The sequence below is a fragment of the Cupressus sempervirens genome, chromosome 1 (genome assembly GCF_028749045.1).
Source record: "Cupressus sempervirens isolate cs-2001-9-10 chromosome 1, ASM2874904v1, whole genome shotgun sequence".
Classification (NCBI taxonomy): Eukaryota; Viridiplantae; Streptophyta; class Pinopsida; order Cupressales; family Cupressaceae; genus Cupressus; species Cupressus sempervirens.
In genome coordinates this window covers 12,030,154-12,049,409 of record NC_143118.1, presented here as the reverse complement: position 1 = coordinate 12,049,409, position 19,256 = coordinate 12,030,154, and the positions used below count along the sequence as shown (strand labels likewise).

The 19,256-nt window shown below is 31.2% G+C and overlaps 1 protein-coding gene and 1 pseudogene across 1 annotated transcript; both read left to right on the top strand.

The window, feature by feature from the left end:
- Positions 1 to 3,631: 3,631 nt before the first annotated feature.
- LOC149575910 (ent-kaurenoic acid oxidase 2-like) lies at positions 3,632 to 4,854 on the top strand. The gene is made up of 2 exons (XM_089793574.1): positions 3,632 to 3,855; positions 4,491 to 4,854. Exons 1-2 carry the CDS (start codon positions 3,632 to 3,634, stop codon positions 4,852 to 4,854), a joined length of 588 nt encoding a protein of 195 aa, XP_089649700.1.
- A 645-nt stretch (positions 4,855 to 5,499) lies between these two features.
- Positions 5,500 to 16,188, top strand: LOC149575909 (beta-amyrin 11-oxidase-like; annotated as a pseudogene).
- Positions 16,189 to 19,256: the final 3,068 nt, after the last annotated feature.

Genomic DNA, 19,256 nt, shown 5'->3' with positions numbered 1-19,256 from the left:
ATTACAATTAATTCTATATAGAACATACATTTCTATATTATGTTCTCGATATGAAGAGGACTTTATGCTTCAAATGAAAACATGTGGATGCCTTGTGTTATTGCTTCAACTTTTTACTAAAATTGCACTATGTTTTTGTGTTCTTACCTTAACAAGTCATTCTTCTGGCCAAGGTTTACTTATAGTAAAAGTTTCTAGACACGACTTACATGGTTATTTTTCACCCAATCATTAGGGAAGTGGCTTAACCCCAGTCAATCCCACATAAATTGTCCATACAGTCTTCCCAATTGTGGTCTACTTGCCAAGTTTGCCTAACTGCAAATTGAAGACGGTGGCAAATGATGTAACATTTTAAGTGCTTCATGTACAAATAACCCTATATTGGTGCAATAATTAATATAAATATATTTAAATATATATTATATAATAATAATGTTTATCAATACAATAAAAATTCACAAATAAATAGTGACAATTATATATCATATATTTAATGAATAGATAATTCATATGTTAAAAAATTATTAACTAACCATTTTTTATCGATACATAAATTATCATAGATTAATATACATTTACTATAATAAAGTAAATAATATTAGATAACAATAAAACTAAATAACTAAACCATAGTTATGGATAAATGGTTAGTTAGATAAGGGCGTGAGAAGTAGCTTCTTTTAGAAAAGCCAAGTCTTATCATGAGGCCACATAACCTATAAAAAGAAGGAAAGGACAATTTTAATAATAAAGACATAAAAGTAAATAAAACAAGGTGATTGGTGAACTTAGATAGAAATGAGGGAAACAAAGTAAATCACAAAAAGGCATCTTGTAGCAAGGATTAGAGGGACCTACCACCAAGGTAAGAATAATTGGAAATATTATAAACTAATTTACTTATATATTATTGTTATTATTAAATATTTATATAAGTTTCCTATTCACGTTATTATTTATACAATATTATTTAATGTTATTCAATGTAACTAATATATTGTGTTTTAAGGCATTATGGTATATGTAGAAGTAAGACATGTTATGATTATTTCGTTGTTATTTAATTGGTTGCATATAATTAAGAGAAGAAATAATATTGAATAATGATAATTCATTTTATAATCAACATAATTATTTTTGTAATAATGATTGATCTTGAATCTTTTTGTGTTGATTCATGGAACTAACACCATGGATATTGATGGGATTCTGACGTGGGGTATGTGAGATGTTAAGATCTCTATCTGACCACCATTATCAGGATTAGTAGATAATCTTCATGTGCCAGAATATTCTGATGAGTCAACATAAGCATATGTGATTGGTCTTGGATAGAGGATGTCATGTCCAAGAAGAATCTCAAGAGGTACACTCGAGAGAAGATGGTTGAATAACTAAGGGTTAGGAAACCCAATTTGGAGATGTTTTTAAGGTTAAGGTTAAATTAGAGGATAGAATAGTATAAATATATTTATTTCTTATTATTATGATTCTAACAATTATTTTGTGATATTACTTGTCCCAAGATAACACTAATAGTGGGGATATTACATTTCATTAGAGCTCTCTTTTCTAGTAACATTTGTAACACCTTCACTCAATAGTGTGATGCCCTTCCCTACGTGTTTGCAATTCGGTCAGAATGACAAAACATATGACATTCAACCCTTGTAATTAATTAGAATGGATGTAATGGTGTTTGATGTGTTTTCATGTATGTATGATGGTCAATTCTTGTATGGTGGCACATTTTATTGGGGAGAATAGTGCATCCATTCCAAATTGCATGACAAAAAAAATTGAAGAAAGGAAAGCTACTATGGGGAGATTAGGTGAAGTTGACATTTATAACAGGATGTGATAGGTTTAAAAAAAAATGCAAGAGTGGGCATGGGCAATGACAGTGGGGAGGGGAAAAGATAATAGTACCTCATAAGATAGAGATAATGTAAAGTAAGGAAGTGTTAATAGAGTAGTTTAATGCTCATGATATCAAAATAGGGTAGGGGCTATCCATCCACAAAAATAGTTTTCTTCTTTATGTTTTTTAATAAATTTAGGAAAAGAACACTAAATGTTCACTTAATAAATGTTCTTTTAATAAGAATAATTGTTTTCATGGCCACATAAAAAGGTTTTCTAGAAATAATTTTAGCTGAGGTTGCCAATCCTAGGTAGGTGGAAAGAATAGCTATGAGGGAAATGATTGTTAGGAGGTTGATTTGACAATTGAGGTCAAGGGATTTTCCATGATTAAACCTAAGGGCATTATTATAATTCAGTTAATTAATCTCAAAATGCATGGAGTTTAAAGTGATATGATTTATTTGAAGGTGACTTCCTCTATTCATACAATACTAAAGTTGTAGAAAATAGTTGAGGATGACAAAAGTTGTGTCCAGCATAACAATATGATCACAAGTCCAAAGAGATAAGTGACCTTTGTTGATCTGGTCACTAATCTAAGTCTCCACATATAATGGTGGTAAAAGTGGTCTTGGGAATTTTAAGAAAGGAGTTCATCAGAGAAAATCACAGATGCATAGTCAATAAAGATATAGTTGTAGTGTTTCTGGCAATATTGCTTCATGTGGGCATGACCAAAAGAATTGCAAATCAAATTTTTATTTTAAAAAAATCATCAAGAATTTCTAGTTGATATAATGATAATGATTCTAAGAAATATAGATTTTTCATAAGTATTTGTGCAGTGTAATGTTTTCTTAGTGGATGGATCTCTCCATAAAGTCTTTTCGTTTATAGAAACTTGGCCCTCCATAAGACTTTTCAAGTTTATTTTGCTTTTATGTTTCCTCTAGCTTCTTATATTTTAATATATTCTGGCTCTAATCTTTTATCGGAAAAAAATATCAATCAATAAGTTGAGTGGAGATTATTGCTGACATGAGGAAGCATCTCTGGAATAATATGAAAAAAGATTTAAAGAACAATGACCAACATTTTTAATTATAATGTGTTCCATGCTTGTCACATATGAAATTAGATCTAGCTTCCCCGAATTCCATACTGCTAGCAACAATCTCCATTGAATTTAGTTCTAATGCAATGACATTATTGTTGTCCCCATAACTATTTCGAGATCAAATGGATCAAATGGAAAAGTTGTATTCTAAAGGAAATAAAAGAGAAAATGAAACAACTAATCGATTTCTAATTCAAAATTGCACAAATATTTAATGTACGGTGAACCTCGCCATGCACTAGTCATATGATTTTTCTATGGCGTGGCTTGCATTTTCCATACAATGACTAGTATGGAATTTGGGAAAGTCAAATACAATTTCATATATGATAATTACATGAGCCTAAGTGGTTTAATTGGCACACTCAAACCATTAACTAATAGTGGTTAGGAGTGGGCCCAGCCACTCTTAACCAATACCATGAGACTAATGCATAACAATGGCCCCAAGCTATTGGCTAAGAGTGGATGGGCCTACTCCTACCCACTATTAGTCAATGGTTCTAGTGTGTCAGTTAATCCTGGCCACATGAATCTCACTATAAACAAGACTTATGCCAATGGTACCAAAAAAATATAGAGAAATAGAGCAATCTTATTGAGCCCTTCTACAGAGATTGAAGATAGAAAGTATCAATAGAAACAATGCGGTTGTTAGGATTTGCAATAAGATTGTTCCCACTGGTCATACGGGTGTTGAGATCCTTCTATGAATGGAAATATTGTCACGCATATCCAGCATCTAAAACTACTAGAAATATTCCTCCTCGTCACATGGGATGGCCTATCATTGGAGAACTACTTAACTTCTTATGGTGTTTCAAGTTTAGTTCAAAGCCAAATAATTTCATTTGGAAGATAAGAATCAAGTAATTATCTAATCTCTTAGATCTTTCTTTGTTTCTCTTCTTTATATCTTTTCTTCTTTCAAGTGTCTTGTAACCTTTTTAAGGGATTGGTGATGCTAACATGACACATTAGCATTTTATATTCAAAACTATTAGTCATTGATATCATGAACCTATGACCTCCTCCCCATTTAATAAAGTTGAAGCTCAAATTCCAAGTGTATTAAATCAATAGAAGCACAAGCCTATGATCACAATGATTTAGAAGAAGTGAACTTTAGTGAACACAAAAACACCACCACACCAAGTGATGAAGCAATATTTTTTCATGCAAACTCATTTCAATTTCAATTTCTAACTTCTTTTTTTCCCTTCTGGGTAAACATTTGAATTGATCCCTGATGGTGGCATGATAAATTAACATTTTTCTCATCCCCATTTAACAAATTTGAAGCTCAAACTTTAAGCACATTGAATCAATAAAAACACAAACCTACAATCATAATGACCCAAGAAATATGACCTTAACAGACACAACACCACCACCACTTAACACACTAAATAATAAGAAAGTCTTAAATATTATTAAATTTTCTAACTGGTGATATTAGCACAATTTTTTCACTTATCTTCTCTTTTCTTTTCTAGGTTGTAAGATATGGAGACACTAGAATTTATAGAACCCACTTATTTGGGTCACCTACAATCATAACATGCTCTCTAGAGGTCAATAAATTTGTGACTGCAAGGGTGGTAAAGGATGACATGTTTGCCCCTGGTTGGCCTTGTCTAGAATTGACAGGGACAAAATCAATTTCCATGCTCGATGGACTGCAATGCAAACATATTAGATGTTATTTGATGGAAGCCTTCAATAATCCAGAGACACTAAAGAGGGTATTTGTCAAATTATATCCCTCTTTCAAAGCAACCTTTCAAAGTTGGGCTCTCAAAGGTTCAATCATTGCTACTGATGAAGTCAATCAAGCATTAAATATAAATACATTTGTTGCTCATTAACCACACAACTCTAGGTTTAAATCCAAACAAATTATGCCTTGCTTGACTTTTAGCTAGTTTGATACTTTAATATATATTCTTTGATAAAAACAATACATGGTTTAAGTTATATATATAGATAGATAATGAATTATTAAATTTTATTTGAAATATTGATTTAGAAAAATATATAGTTGATTACAAATCTTAACAATATTAGATAAAGTGCAAGAAAAAATTATACTAGTTTTTTTTTGTTAAGTATGTTTTGATACATTCCAATCTAAATATTAGAATAGTTATGTTTTTCAATAAGCTATATCATCATTTGACCTAATTTTTCATTTTTTGATAAAAATCCATCTCTAAAATCAGTATACCAATTTATTTGTGTTTCAATTATTTTCTTCTTTCAAAATTAGACATTACACAAAATCGATAGTCCATGCATGTTATAATGTTTCATAGTATAGTTAGCATTCCACAACATATGTGCAATGCTATTCAACTTTAACAATTCCCCATTGTTGGTAAAGATGGAAAGGATTTATTGTCTCTCATTTTTCTATGGTTAAATCTGGATTAAATATTTGGGTCAGTTGGGGTGGACGAAGTTTAAATCATACTGTAAATGGTTTATCATGATCTTCCAAGAAAATTGTATATATGAAATGTTGAAAGGAATTATCAAGTATAATATTGTCTAAGATACATGATAGAAGGGTGAATGAGAATAGCTTCAAAGAGAACTTCTTACAAGTTTAGATGGATTCAGTGGATTCAAATGATGACAAAATGATTGAAGAAGAAATATTGGTTAACATTGTCTCTCTAATTTTAGGGGGATATGCATCCACAACTAACTCAATCACTTGGGCATTTTATTATTTAGCCAAGTACCTTGTTGTTCTTCAAAAACTAAAGTTAAAACATGTGCACATTACATGCATGTTTTTCTTCTTTGCTCCATTATATAGTACGTATGCACTATAACGCCCCACCAAGGGATCCAAAAGAATTAACCTAAAGTTTTTACTAAGTTAGCCAAACATTTTTTTAACAAGACAGAATAACGTGCACATCAAATGTAAAGTAGTGAAATCAATAACATGCAATCATCTATAAGCATACATAACAGGTTACATTCCTTAAGGATCCCAAGACGTTGAATCACATTTAATTATAATTAATACTAGTCTAATAAATACCACATCCATATGAAAGAATAATTGAAAGTCCAATGTCCATTTAAATAATATACATTTGTTCCAAATACCACTTGGAAATAAAATTTGGAATGCTCAATCATCCACTGTACATGTCACAGGATATGAAAGGCTAAAAGAACATACATGTATAAAAATAGAATTACATCGTCCTCCTTAGATCCATGATAGAAAGTGCAATACCATAAATGAAATCATCTATCATAAAAGATATAAACATCCATCATAAGATATAACCATCCATCATAATGATACAAAGATAGAATGAAAGGAAATGCAAACAAGGAAACTCCAACCATGGTATCTACGGACGGATCTCAATGGTAAGAGTAAAAAGCACTACCACCCGACTGCATGGTAACCCAAAAAGGCCCACTCCCACCATGCTAAGGAGATAGTCTCAAGTGCCAAATAGGATATCAATCCAAATATCAAAATTTCTCTCTAAGTCCAGGAAATCCTAAAAGTAATCTAACTCAAAGGTTCCAAGATAAATTAACGTCTAAACCCGGAGGCACACAAAGACACATAGGAAACCTGTTATGTAAGCAGGCAAGTGTCATTGCACGAATCATGCTAGAGTTACCCTAGTAGTCTCTCAGGACCTTGGCCCCCTAGTGATCCCTATGTGGCACTAGTATCTTCTCGTATTGACAAGGCATACTAACGATGCATGGTTGAAACCAAGCATTCTCTACTCCCATCCTAGTCTATACTAGCACTTGAGGCATGGGTGAGAACATATAAAGACTCTTATTAGGTTCATTTTACTCTCATTTAGTGTAGTGTTTTCACTTATTAAATAACTTACAATGGGTTACCATGGCAACTACTTAGGGCCCCAGCCTCCATCGCAAACCACTTCCTGACATTACATATAGATAACCTACCCTAGGCTCATAAAAGTATAAATCAAAGAATCATATAAAATCACCTCAGTCCTATACAAGTTCCTAGAAAGCATCAAAAGATAATTCACAATAACACATCAATTCTCTACGAGAAACTGGAAAGCATCCCAAAAATAACTGATCGAAGGCTCAAAATGGTTAAATCAAATATGTCATAGCATGACATCACCAAGAACAAATCATACCAAACACCTTAGTCCTATAAAAGTGATTGGAAAGAAATCCAATTATACTGATCGAAGACTCCAAAATGGTCAAGTCAAGTAGGTCATAACATTCACCTCAGCTTCACACAAGAACACTGGAAAGCATTAACAATCAATAGATCAACACACATCATAGAGCATACTAGACACATTACCATGGTTGAGTATAAAAGATCGAAGTCAAATCGTCATAACGTCACAAATGTAGAACTCCCAAGCCTCTGGTAACATCCTAAGACTGGTCAACATTCTAGTCAACCCAAATGCAAAACATAGACAACAACACACTGAAAATAGAGTGTAGGTTTCATAGTTTGATTTGATTTTGAAAACATATTGTTGAGTTAAATGTAAGGTTTCAGTTTTCATTTCAATGTATGTTTCAAGTAAAAGATTCTTAGTTTACCCTACAAGTCAACCCATTCATTTAATCGAATAAAATATAGAATTAACCCCATTATATATTAAGGCAATTTCCTAATATACTCCAAGGACAATTATTTAATCATTTATATTATTAAAATAATATCTACTAATCTTCCAATAAAACTTATTCTCAATTTTATTAAAGTCAATACTATTATTTAATATATAAAAATCTAAATTCACTAAGTATCCCTGTATATCAATTAAACTTAATAAATTTTCATTAAATTAAATTAATTAATGATTGTGGAACATATTAATCTTAATCTTTTATTAATAAATTATTAAATATACTTAAATAAAATAAAATAAATTTAATAAATTCAATAATATTAAATTTTAATAAACTAATTATAAAAATATTATATTATAAATTTTATATATAAAAAAACATTATATGTTTATTATAAAGGCCCGCTGGCCTTGGCCACGACCTCCCTGCAGCTACTGCAGGGCCTGCGATCGCAGTAGTACCATGTACTGCCACTACCTCAATCCTACGTCAATGGCAGGGCCGCCAAATTACAAAGGAAAGGGGGAGGTGGGGTAAAACCCCCTCCCCAATATATATTTTTTTAGAATTTAATTATATATAAATATTTTATTATAAAATAAAACCAACAAATGCCCCTCTCATGTATATATATAAAGACCTAGCCTTAATCTGATAGAGGAATTATGACCAACTGGTTGAATTCTCAATTGAAATTTTCAATTTTGATACAAAACCCTTCCCCATTCAATTTCCACTTTTAAATCTATTGAAGAAGGATTAAGTTGATCTTTTAATCTTCCAGTATACAAAAGATTTAACATGCATACAAGAAATTTACAATACTGAAACATTCGTCACAAGAATTATTCAGAAAATCATTCAATAGTCACGATGAAAATAGGAAAAGAAAGAGCGCAATAAACTGTGTGAATAATCACAAGCATCTACCCGGACTCTAATGCTAATCGCTACGCCCAAAAAAGATTGTGAGAGGAATTTCTCCTCTCCAAACCTTCTCTCTTCCAAAATTCTTTTCCCTTCCAAAATTTGTGGTTTCTTCCCAAAATTTTGGTCCTTTAAAAATGAACCCTCAATTGGTGATAATGAGTTCTCTCCTAAATTCGGTGCACTAATTGTGCGATCACGTAAGAGGACTCCTTCCTCACCAGACTTTAACTCTTAATTATATTTTCTTTATCTTTTTCATGCACATTTAATGAATTATAAAATAACTTTATTTAATTTTCACTTGACTTCTCTTTCAATTAATTTATTAAATTTTAATCTCATGCTCACATTATGCAAACTTAAAATTTTTAATAAATTAATATCTTTTTCACTTTTTTTAATTTATTTTTGAAACATTAATTGATAAAATATTTATTAACTTAAATAATAATAGTATTTAGCATTTATTTAAAAATAAACTATAAATATATTATTATTAAATTAAATAAATATTAGCATGTTCTAAAATTTAAACTTATAACTTTTATCTTTAAATTTAATTCTTTTTATTTAATTACTTCCCCAATTAATTAAATATTAAAATATCATAATAATTTTCCATTACATTAAATCATTAATTTAATCATTTAATTTGACTTAATTAATAGAAAAAATACCAAAGACTTATAAAACAAAATACGAAAACCCATTATAAAACATATACAAGATCAAACTAAAGGGTTATAATCATGAATTAACGTCATCCTATGCATTTGGAAGGTAAACAACTCAAATACTTGTCCTAATTTTTTAGGAAAAATGGCTTAAAGATTTAGTATTTGGACTTAAGAATTTATCTCCTCTCTCTTACCATTGAGATAATGCAATAGGGTACGCTCATCCTAACAATTTAGGGAAGTCGATACCCAGTACCTACAATTTGCATAAAATCCACGCATGTACAAGCACAATATTCTAAGCTAAATAAACAATGGCAGAAAGTGGTGCATCATGTAGATCTTGACTAGCAGGTGACTACGACTCCCTTCCTTAACCACATCAGAAATGCCATCCATAAGGAAAACATACACGCACACATACACATGTAGTATGGGGTAAGTATCCATAAGAAAATACATATGATAATCCATCTAACTAATCATCATTAATAATTAAAAATATTTTAATAATCATCATGCATACATGAAGTACAAAGTACCAAGTAATCTCATCATAAAATCAACTGAATATGAAACAATATCTGATAATCTGAAAAATAATGCTACTAAACATCAAGCCTAAAAATTGGCCTAAAAGAGTTTGGCAATGATAGAAAAATGTAAACTAGGGTAGGCACTGCATCCACCCCCCCCCCAGACTTAGGCTTACTCCTGGAAGCCTACAAGAATGGTAAAGCTAAAGAACTCACTATGTGGGTCCCATTGGACCCTTTCCCCCTATAGGAGGATATGACTCCACTGAGAACACTCTCTGAGATCTACCCATGTCTCCAACCACAGGTTCCAAAGCTGCGAGTCTCTGGTCTGAGAATTGTGATTTCCATTAAGGGCAATAATATGACTTTTATCCACGTTGTCCACATGAGAAACACTCTCTGTCGAAACTCCTCTGCACTCTAGGTGCACTAGATTTTTGAACGCTACCCCCATTATCATAAGAAGGAATACTCTGAGATGGCCAATCATACTGGTTGCACTTATTGCGTTGTGCGTTACGATAGTTATGATAGCTCCTAGACCTAGGTCTATGCTCAAATCCTAATTGATGTGCTCCATCCTAATCATGAATAGGAGGTAGGTGATCAGTGATGTTTTTCATCATTTGCCTAAGGTCAACCTCCTCAAAGTCATCCCACTACTCTCTATGGTTCTCTTCATGATGCTCACTGACATACTCTCCCCTATTCTCTTCCTAAATAGGGCCTTCGTGGACAAACTCATGTACACTGATGGCTCTGCCTCATCCATGGCCTCTATCACGGCCATGGCTATAGCCTCTAATAGAAGATCTCATCCCAGATACCATCCTACAATAATATCAAAAATGCAAGATACTATAATAACCATAAAACATACTACTATAAAGCATAGATAGAAAACATATGTTTTGAAGATAGTAAAAGTTCAATTTTTAGTTTTGCCTAATTTTAGGTTTGAGTATATTTCAGTTTTGAAGTTTAAGTGTTCAAGTATGAAAATATTCAACTAAAAGTTTAAGTTCTATTTCATTTCAACTAGTTCAAGTTTCAGTTTGAAATAGATATACATAACAGTTTTAAGTTTCATTTTTGTTCAACAAGTTAACAACTAGTGGCATTCCAATATACCTAGAGCTCCCAATGTAGAAACTTGGGCTCTAATGCTAGATGTAACGCCTGACCAAGGGATCCAAAAGAATTAACCTAAATTTTTTACTAAGTTTGTCAAACATTTTTTTTTAACAAGAAAGAATAACATACACATCAAACATAAAGTAGCGGAAGCAATAACATACAATCATCTATAAGCATACATGACAGGCTACATTCCTTAAGGATCCCAAGACATTGAATCATATTTAAATATAATTAATACTAGTCTAATAAATACCACATCCATATGAAATTCCAATGTCCATTTAAATAATATACATTTGTTCCAAATGCCACTTGGCAACAAAATTTGGAATGCTCAATCATCCACTGCACATGTTGCAAGGTATGAAAGCCTAAAAGAATATACATTTATAAAAATAGAATTACATCATCCTCCTCAGATCCATGATACAAAGTTAAAATATCATAAATGAAACCATCCATCACAAAAGATATAAACACCCATCATAAGATATAACCATCCATCATAATGATACAAAGATAGAATGAAAAAAAATTCAGACAAGGAAACTCCAGCCACGATATCTACAGATGGATCTCTATGGTAAGAGTAAAAAGCACTACCACCTAACTATGTGGTAACCCAAAAAGGACCACTCCCACCATGCTAAGGAGATAGTCTCAAGTCCCAAAAAGGATATCAAAAGTACTCTCTAAGTCCATGAAATCTTAAAAGTAATCTAACTCAAAGGTTCCAAGAGAAATCGACATCTAAACCTAGAGGCACACAAAGACACGTAGGAAACCTACTATGTAAGCAAGCAAGTTTTATCACATGAATCACGCTAGAGTTACCTTGGTAGTCTCTCAGGACCTCGGCCCCCTAGTGATCCCTACGCAGGGCTAGTATCCTCTCGTACTGACAAGGCATACTAACGATGCATGGTCGCAACCAAGCGTTCTCTCTACTCCCATCCTAATTTGTACTATCACTCAAGACATAGGCAAGAACATACAAAGACTCTTATTAGGTTCATTTTACTCCCATTTAGTGTAGTGTTTTCACTTATTAAACAACTTACAATGGAGGGCCCCAGCCTCCATTGCAAGCCACTTCCCGACATTACATATAGATAATCTACCCTAGGCTCATAAAAGTATAAATCAAAAAATCATATAAAATCACCTCAGTCCTATACAAGTGACTTGAAAGCATCAAAAGATAATTCACAATAACACATCAGTTCTCTACAAGCAACTGGAAAGCATCCCAAAAATAACTGATCGAAGGCTCAAAATGGTTAAGTCAAATATGTCATAACATGACATCACCAAGAAAAATCCATACCAAACACCTCAGTCCTATAAAAGCGAATGGAAAGCAATCCAAATATACTAATCAAAGCCTCCAAAATGGTTAAGTCAAGTAGGTCATAACATTCACTTTAGCTTCACACAAGAACACTGGAAAGCATTAACAATCAATAGATCACCACACATCATAAAGCATACCAGACACATTACCATGGTTGAGTATAAAAGGTCGAAGTCAAATCATCATAACGTCACAAACACAGAACTCCCAACCCTCTGGTAACATCCTAAGATTGGTCAATTCTCTAGTCAACTCAAGCCCCAAACATAGACAACACAAAAAAAACAGAGTGTAGGTTTCATAGTTTTGTTTGATTTTGAAAACATATTGTTGAGTTAAATGTAAGGTTTCAGTTTTTATTTCAATGTACATTTCAAGTAAAAGATTCTCAATTTACCTTACAAGTCAACCCCTTCATTTAATTGAATAAAATATAGAATTACCCCCATTATATATTAAGTCAATTTCCTAATATACTCCAAGGACAATTATTTAATCATTTATATTATTAAAATAATATCTACTGATCTTCCAATAAAACTTATTCTCAATTTTATTAAAGTCGATATTATTATTTAATTTTTAAAAAAAATCTAAATTCTCTAGGTATCCCTGTATATCAATTAAACTTAATAAAATTTCATTTAATTAAATTAATTAATGATTGTGGAACATATTAATCTTAATCTTTTATTAAATAAACTATTAAAAATAAAAATAATTAAATTAATTAAATAATATTAAATTTTAATAAACTAATTATTAGAATATTATATTATATTATATTATAAATTATATATATATATAATATTTTTTAAAAACATTACATGTTTATTATAAAGGCCCGCCGACCTTGGCCACGGCCTCCCTGCGGCTACCACAAGGCTTGTGGCTGCGGTAGTACCATGTGGCAGGGCCGCTAAATTACAAAGGAAAGGGGGAGGTGGGGTAAAACCCCCTCCCCAATATATATTTTTTAAATTTAATTTTTTTTTTTTTATTATTATAAAACAAAACCAACAAATCCCCCTCCCATATATTTATTTATTTATTTATATTTATATTTATTTATTTTTTTAATATTTTTTTTTTAAAGACCCAGCCTTAATCTGATAGAGGAATTACGACCAACCAACTGAATTCTCAATTGAAATTTTTAATTTTGATACAAAACCCTTCCCCATTCAATTTCCACTTTTAAATCTTTTGAAGAAGGATTAAGTTGATCTTTTAATCTTCCAATATACAGAAGATTTTACATACATACAAGAAATTTACAATACTGAAACATTCGTCACAAGAATTATTCAAAAAATCATTCAACAGTCACGATGAAAATAGGAAAAGAAAGAGTGTAATAAACTATGTGAATAATCACAAGCATCTACCTGGAATCTGATGCTAATTACTACACCCAAAAAAGATTATGAGAGGAATTTCTCCTCTCCAAACCTTCTCTCTTCTGAAATTCTTTTCCATTCCAAAATTTATGGTTTCTTCCCAAAATTTTGGTCCTTTGAAAATGAACCTTCAATTGGTGATAAGGAGTTCTCTCCTAAATTTGGGGTACTAATTGTGTGATCACCCAATAGGACTCCTTGCTCACCAGACTTTAACTCTTTATTATCTTTTCTTCATCTTTTTCATGCATGTTTAATGAATTATAAAATAACTTTATTTAATTTTCACTTGACTTCTCTTTCAATTAATTTATTAAATTTTAATCTCATGCACACATTATGCAACCCTAAAAATTTTAATAAATTAATATCTTTTTCACTTTTTTAAAATTTATTTCTGAAATGTTAATTGATAAAATATTTATTAACTCAAATAATAATAGTATTTAGCATTTATTTAAAAATAAACTTTAAATATATTATTATTAAATTAAATAAATATAATCACATTCTAAAATTTAAACTTATAATTTTTATCTTTAAATTTAATTCTTTTTATTTAATTACTTTCCTAATTAATTAAATATAATTAAATATTAAAATATCATAATAATTTTCCATTAAATTTAATCATTTAATTTGACTGAATTAATAGAAAAAAATACCAAAGACTTATAAAACAAAATACAAAAACCCATCATAGAAAAACACATACATGATCAAAGTAAAGGGTTATAATCATGAATTAATGTCATCCGACACATTCAGAAGGTAAACAACTTAGATACTTGTCCTAATTTTCTAGGACAAATGGCTTAAAGATTTAGGATTTGGACTTAAGAATGTATCTCCCCTCTCTTACCATTGAGATAATGCAATAGGGTACGCTCATCCTAGCAATTCAAGAAAGTTGATACCTGATACTTGCAATCTGCATAAAATCCACGCATGTACAAACACAATATTCTAAGCTAAACAGACAATGGTAGAAAGTGGTGCATCATGTAGATCCCAACTAGTAGGTGACTACGACTCCCTTCCTTAACCACATCAGAAATGCCATCCATAAAGAAAACATATTTGCACACCATACACATGCAGTATGGGGTAAGTATCCATAAGAAAACACATATGATAATCCATCTAACTAATCATCACTAATAACTGAAAACACTGTAATAATCATCATGCATACATGAAGTACAAAGTAACAAGTAATCTTGTCATAAAATCAACTGAATATGAAACAATATCTAATAATTTGAAAGATAATGCTACTAAACATCAAGCATAAAAACTAGCCTAAAAGAGTTTGGTAATGATAGAAAAATGTAAACTAGGGTAGGCACTACATGCACTCATTATGCTATTTTTTCTTCTTCATCATAGGAGGAAAATGTTGCCATTAGATGAAAGAAAGAAAAGGATGAGATTCTAACATATGATGATGTTAAGAGCATGGATTATACTTCAAAGGTTGTCTTTGGAGAATTATCTTTATTAAAACTAGTTGGTTATAATTGGGTTGAACTTACTGTGTATACGCCTTATTGATGATGCAGGTGATTGATGAGGTCATTAGACTTGCCAATATATCAAATTTTGTCTTTCGCACTATCTTGAAGAATGAAGAAAATGGTTATACTTCTAAACTTTCAACTTGTACTATGCAAATTTGAGAAAGTGTTGGTTTTTAAGATGCACCAATGTATAAATCATAGTGTATGGGGATAATTTATGAATTTTTTCATATTAAGAGCTAGATGGTTATTTTTTGTTACTTTAAGAATATTAATGAATGAAAGAATTAAAAGTGTGTTTTTATTATGTTATACAATACCAAAAGGATGGAAGGTCATAGTATGGTTACGCACTAATCATATTGATCCTAAATATTGCAAGAATCTAATGGATTTTAATCCTAATAGGTGGGATGTAAGGGTTGTTAGTGCTTTTTTTTTCAATTGATTAAGTTTGGTTTTCCTATTGATATGTTTTTAAACTACTTTTTGATAATTTATCATTTTAAAAAAATTAATGGTTTTTTTTTTTGGTGGAGGGTTCAGACCTACGAGGCATCCCAACAAGGCATGAAGCCTATGAGCTACTAACCAGTGAAGGCTATCACATAGACTTTTTAGGAACCTAATATGGGCCCACTCGTGCCTGAAACCTCTTAGGATTAGAGCCAAGGACTAAGGGGCATCCATGCCATCAAAATCACCTGGGGCATGATCCCGGCCTCATCCCTTATGATGTCAGAGCCTTGCACTCAACAAGACTTGATCCCTGGTGGGCTCTTTGTGAGCCATTCAACTTCACCAGTAGACCAAGGTCCCATTGATGGTTTTATTTATTTTTATTTTACTTTAATGATATTTTTTATATAAAATTTTATACAATATAGGGATTCAAAATAAAATAGGGAGCATACTATGCATTTGGTGGTGGTCCTAGACTTTGTCTTGGGAACAACCTCGTTAGAATAGAACTCTTCATGTTTTTGCATCAAGTTTGTATTGAGTATAAGTAATTTTCACATCCTCAAATATTAAACATGAATAACTAGTTGTGAATAATAGTTATTATTTAGTTTGTTTAAGATTTATTCTTTTGTATTTGGAATTTACGTGGGAGCTTTCAAATCCAAATGCAAGAATATTTTTTTTGCCATTTATTCAAGAGTAGCAGATGGTGTACAAATGACATATAGACATGTGTGAAGAAGAAGAGTATCAATGAACATTCAATCTATGTACATTTTGTAGACACCTAAAAATCCTTTAGAAAATAAAATATTTTTATTTTCTGAAAAAAGTCCCTGATGACATCATCATTTATTAATTAATTATTTATTTATTTAATTTATTTATTTTTATGCCATTAAATCCCTTTATCTTAATTAAAAATATTTAATTAAGGAATCCCTCCCAAAAATGTTTAAATCTTATTTAAACATTATTTCCTTATTTATTAATTATTTAATTAATAAATTGACCAAAAATTCTAAAATAAATAATTTATTTATTTTTTGCCCAAAACTTGGCCGATTTCCTTAAGACCACTAACCTCTTCCAAAATCTTCTAATCCTTCTTTAATTTTGATTAAAGGCTAATCCCATCATTTCCTACCCCTAATCCCAACTCAAAATATTTAATTAAGATTAAATATTAATCCTCATGTTTATTAAAAATATTTTAATAAATATCTCCTCAACCCAAACCCTTGAAATAAATAAAACTTTATTTATTTCTTAAAAACCTTATTTATCCTCATCCTAGGAAATTCTAGACTCTTCTAGAAAGTCTTTATCCTCATCCAAAGCCTAGACTCTTCTAGAAGATGTCAATCCTTATCTTTGACCCTAATCCTAATCCCCCCCCTAACCTTGTCACATTCCCTAAACATGGGTTAAGACTTGCTAACCCAAGCAAAAGCCAACAAATATCTCCTCCTTCACCCACCCTCATTAAATGCCATCCACTTGCCCATCTTTAACATCCCTAATCTAATCTTAACCCAAGCCTAATCCAAGCCTTCATCATCTGCACATTCCTAAGTCAAGCTTAAGACTTTCTTAATCCAACCCAAGTCAAAATATCTCAACTCTCTCACAAATATCCCAACCATAAAACTTTATGAAGCCCACAAAGCCATAAATGACTCTTACAAGCCCATTCATTGCTCTTACAAGCCATTATGAGGGTCTTTATGAGCTTTGAGCCTCCTTTGTTGACCCCTCAACCACTCTTGCTCTAACCAATGACTCTGTGACATGTGTCACTTTTTGATTGGCTGTAAAGAAGCACAATCCATGTGCTCTCCTCTCATTCAATCTAAACCTTCCATAAGCTTTCTCCCATCCTTGCATCCTAGCCCTTGATCCCTCAAGCCCTTTGCCTATTTAAGGAATCCTCTCCCAAGCCATTTTAACACAATCTAGAAAGTAAAGCCATAATGCCATTTTGAGAAGCCATTTTTACATCAAATCCATTCACCAAAATCTATCAAAAATCCTCCATTGAAGCCCATTTGAGCATTTGAGCATACATACATAATCAAGTCATCTTAGCTATTAGACACACCTATACATCAAGTGATCATCCTCATTGAGAGAGCCTATCCATGGCTCATATTCTCATTTGAGGACTTCACTTTGTCTCTCATGAAGTTATGTTAAATTAGTATGCAAATGCTTTTTGATTGTTTTAATTTGGTGTTTCTAACATACTAAAGTAGCATATACACATTTAAAATAACTATCAGCCTTATTGTTACCTACTAGCAACACTAATTGGTAACCCTGCAAAGAAAGATGTTTCAAATGAATCCTTGATTTTATATCAATAGAACCTCCTACCACCTCCATAGGCAAAAAAAGTTCGTTCTCTTATTACACCTCATCAATAAATGATGCTTTTTGTACTATGGTTTTTTGATTTGTAATAAAATTGGGGGAAAAATAGAGTTTTTTTGCATTACTTGTTTAAATCAAGATGTAAGTTTTTATTTTTTGTAATTGTTTTGCTATAAGTCATTAAAAAACATAGGCAATCACATAGTAGCAAATCATTTTACATATTTTCATGTAAATTTAGCGTTGAAATTCCAATTTGGTTTTCTTGCAAAGACTTATTGATAACTTAAAAATGACAAAAGGTTTTCAAATGTAGTCTACCATATAATGCCTAAAATGGAATTGGAAGTACAAATGGTAGGGTTTCTATCTAATCTATTTAGGGAGAACCAAAATAACTTTTATCAAGGCCAAAAAATTCCATCTTCAACTGGTATGTTTTAGAATTAACTTTAAAATAGAAGAAACCAAAACAAATTTATCATCCATTAGCTTCCCTATAACAATTCTTATAAGAAAACAATTGCCAAATTTGGTAATTTTCCCCAATCTAGTTGGAGGGTGTAATATTTCAAATATTTAGATTTAAAGATTAGCATAAGAAAAAAAATTCTAAAGAATCAAGAACCTTTTTAAAATTATTTCTAAAGAAGAGAGGACCTTTTAAAAATTATTTTCACTATTGAAGCATTTATCATCAAGGCTCATATTTTATTGGGTTACAATATCTTATTATAGGTTCATGTTGAACCCTTCAATGCAATCTTCATTCCTCTATAGAGCATTGGTTGTTGTCTTGAATTTAGCACAAACTCATAAAAATATTTATAACATTGTCAAATCTTAGTGAAGGCCCTTTTTAAAACATGTACGAGTCATCTTGGGAAATATTTGTGTTCCCAAAGCTACACAAACTATTGACAAAGCCTATATTACCTCAAGAAATGGTTGAAAATCATAGATTTTTATGTTTTGAACCAATATTCAAAGCATGGTCATATGTAGCATAGGTTTCCACAATTGTTATTTTTTTCAACAAAAGTTTGCATGCTACAATTTCACATTCTTCTATTTATCTTTATTATTTCAATTATAAATATGTCAAAACTTGATGCTTGTTCCTTAGATCAAGCAAATATAATGTACACTTTAGAAGGATTAATGGACTTCAAGAATGAAATTTGGGTTTTGAAATCATTTTTGGTTCCAAACATTATTTTTGAAACCAAGATAATTGCTAAAC

Bases quoted from the DNA above. Each gene is read 5' to 3' on its own strand.
- LOC149575910 (XM_089793574.1), top strand. From the start codon at position 3,632: ATGCGGTTGTTAGGATTTGCAATAAGATTGTTCCCACTGGTCATACGG. The intron at 3,856-4,490 runs GTAATTATCTAA...CTAGGTTGTAAG, and splicing joins ATTTGGAAGATAAGAATCAA to ATATGGAGACACTAGAATTT.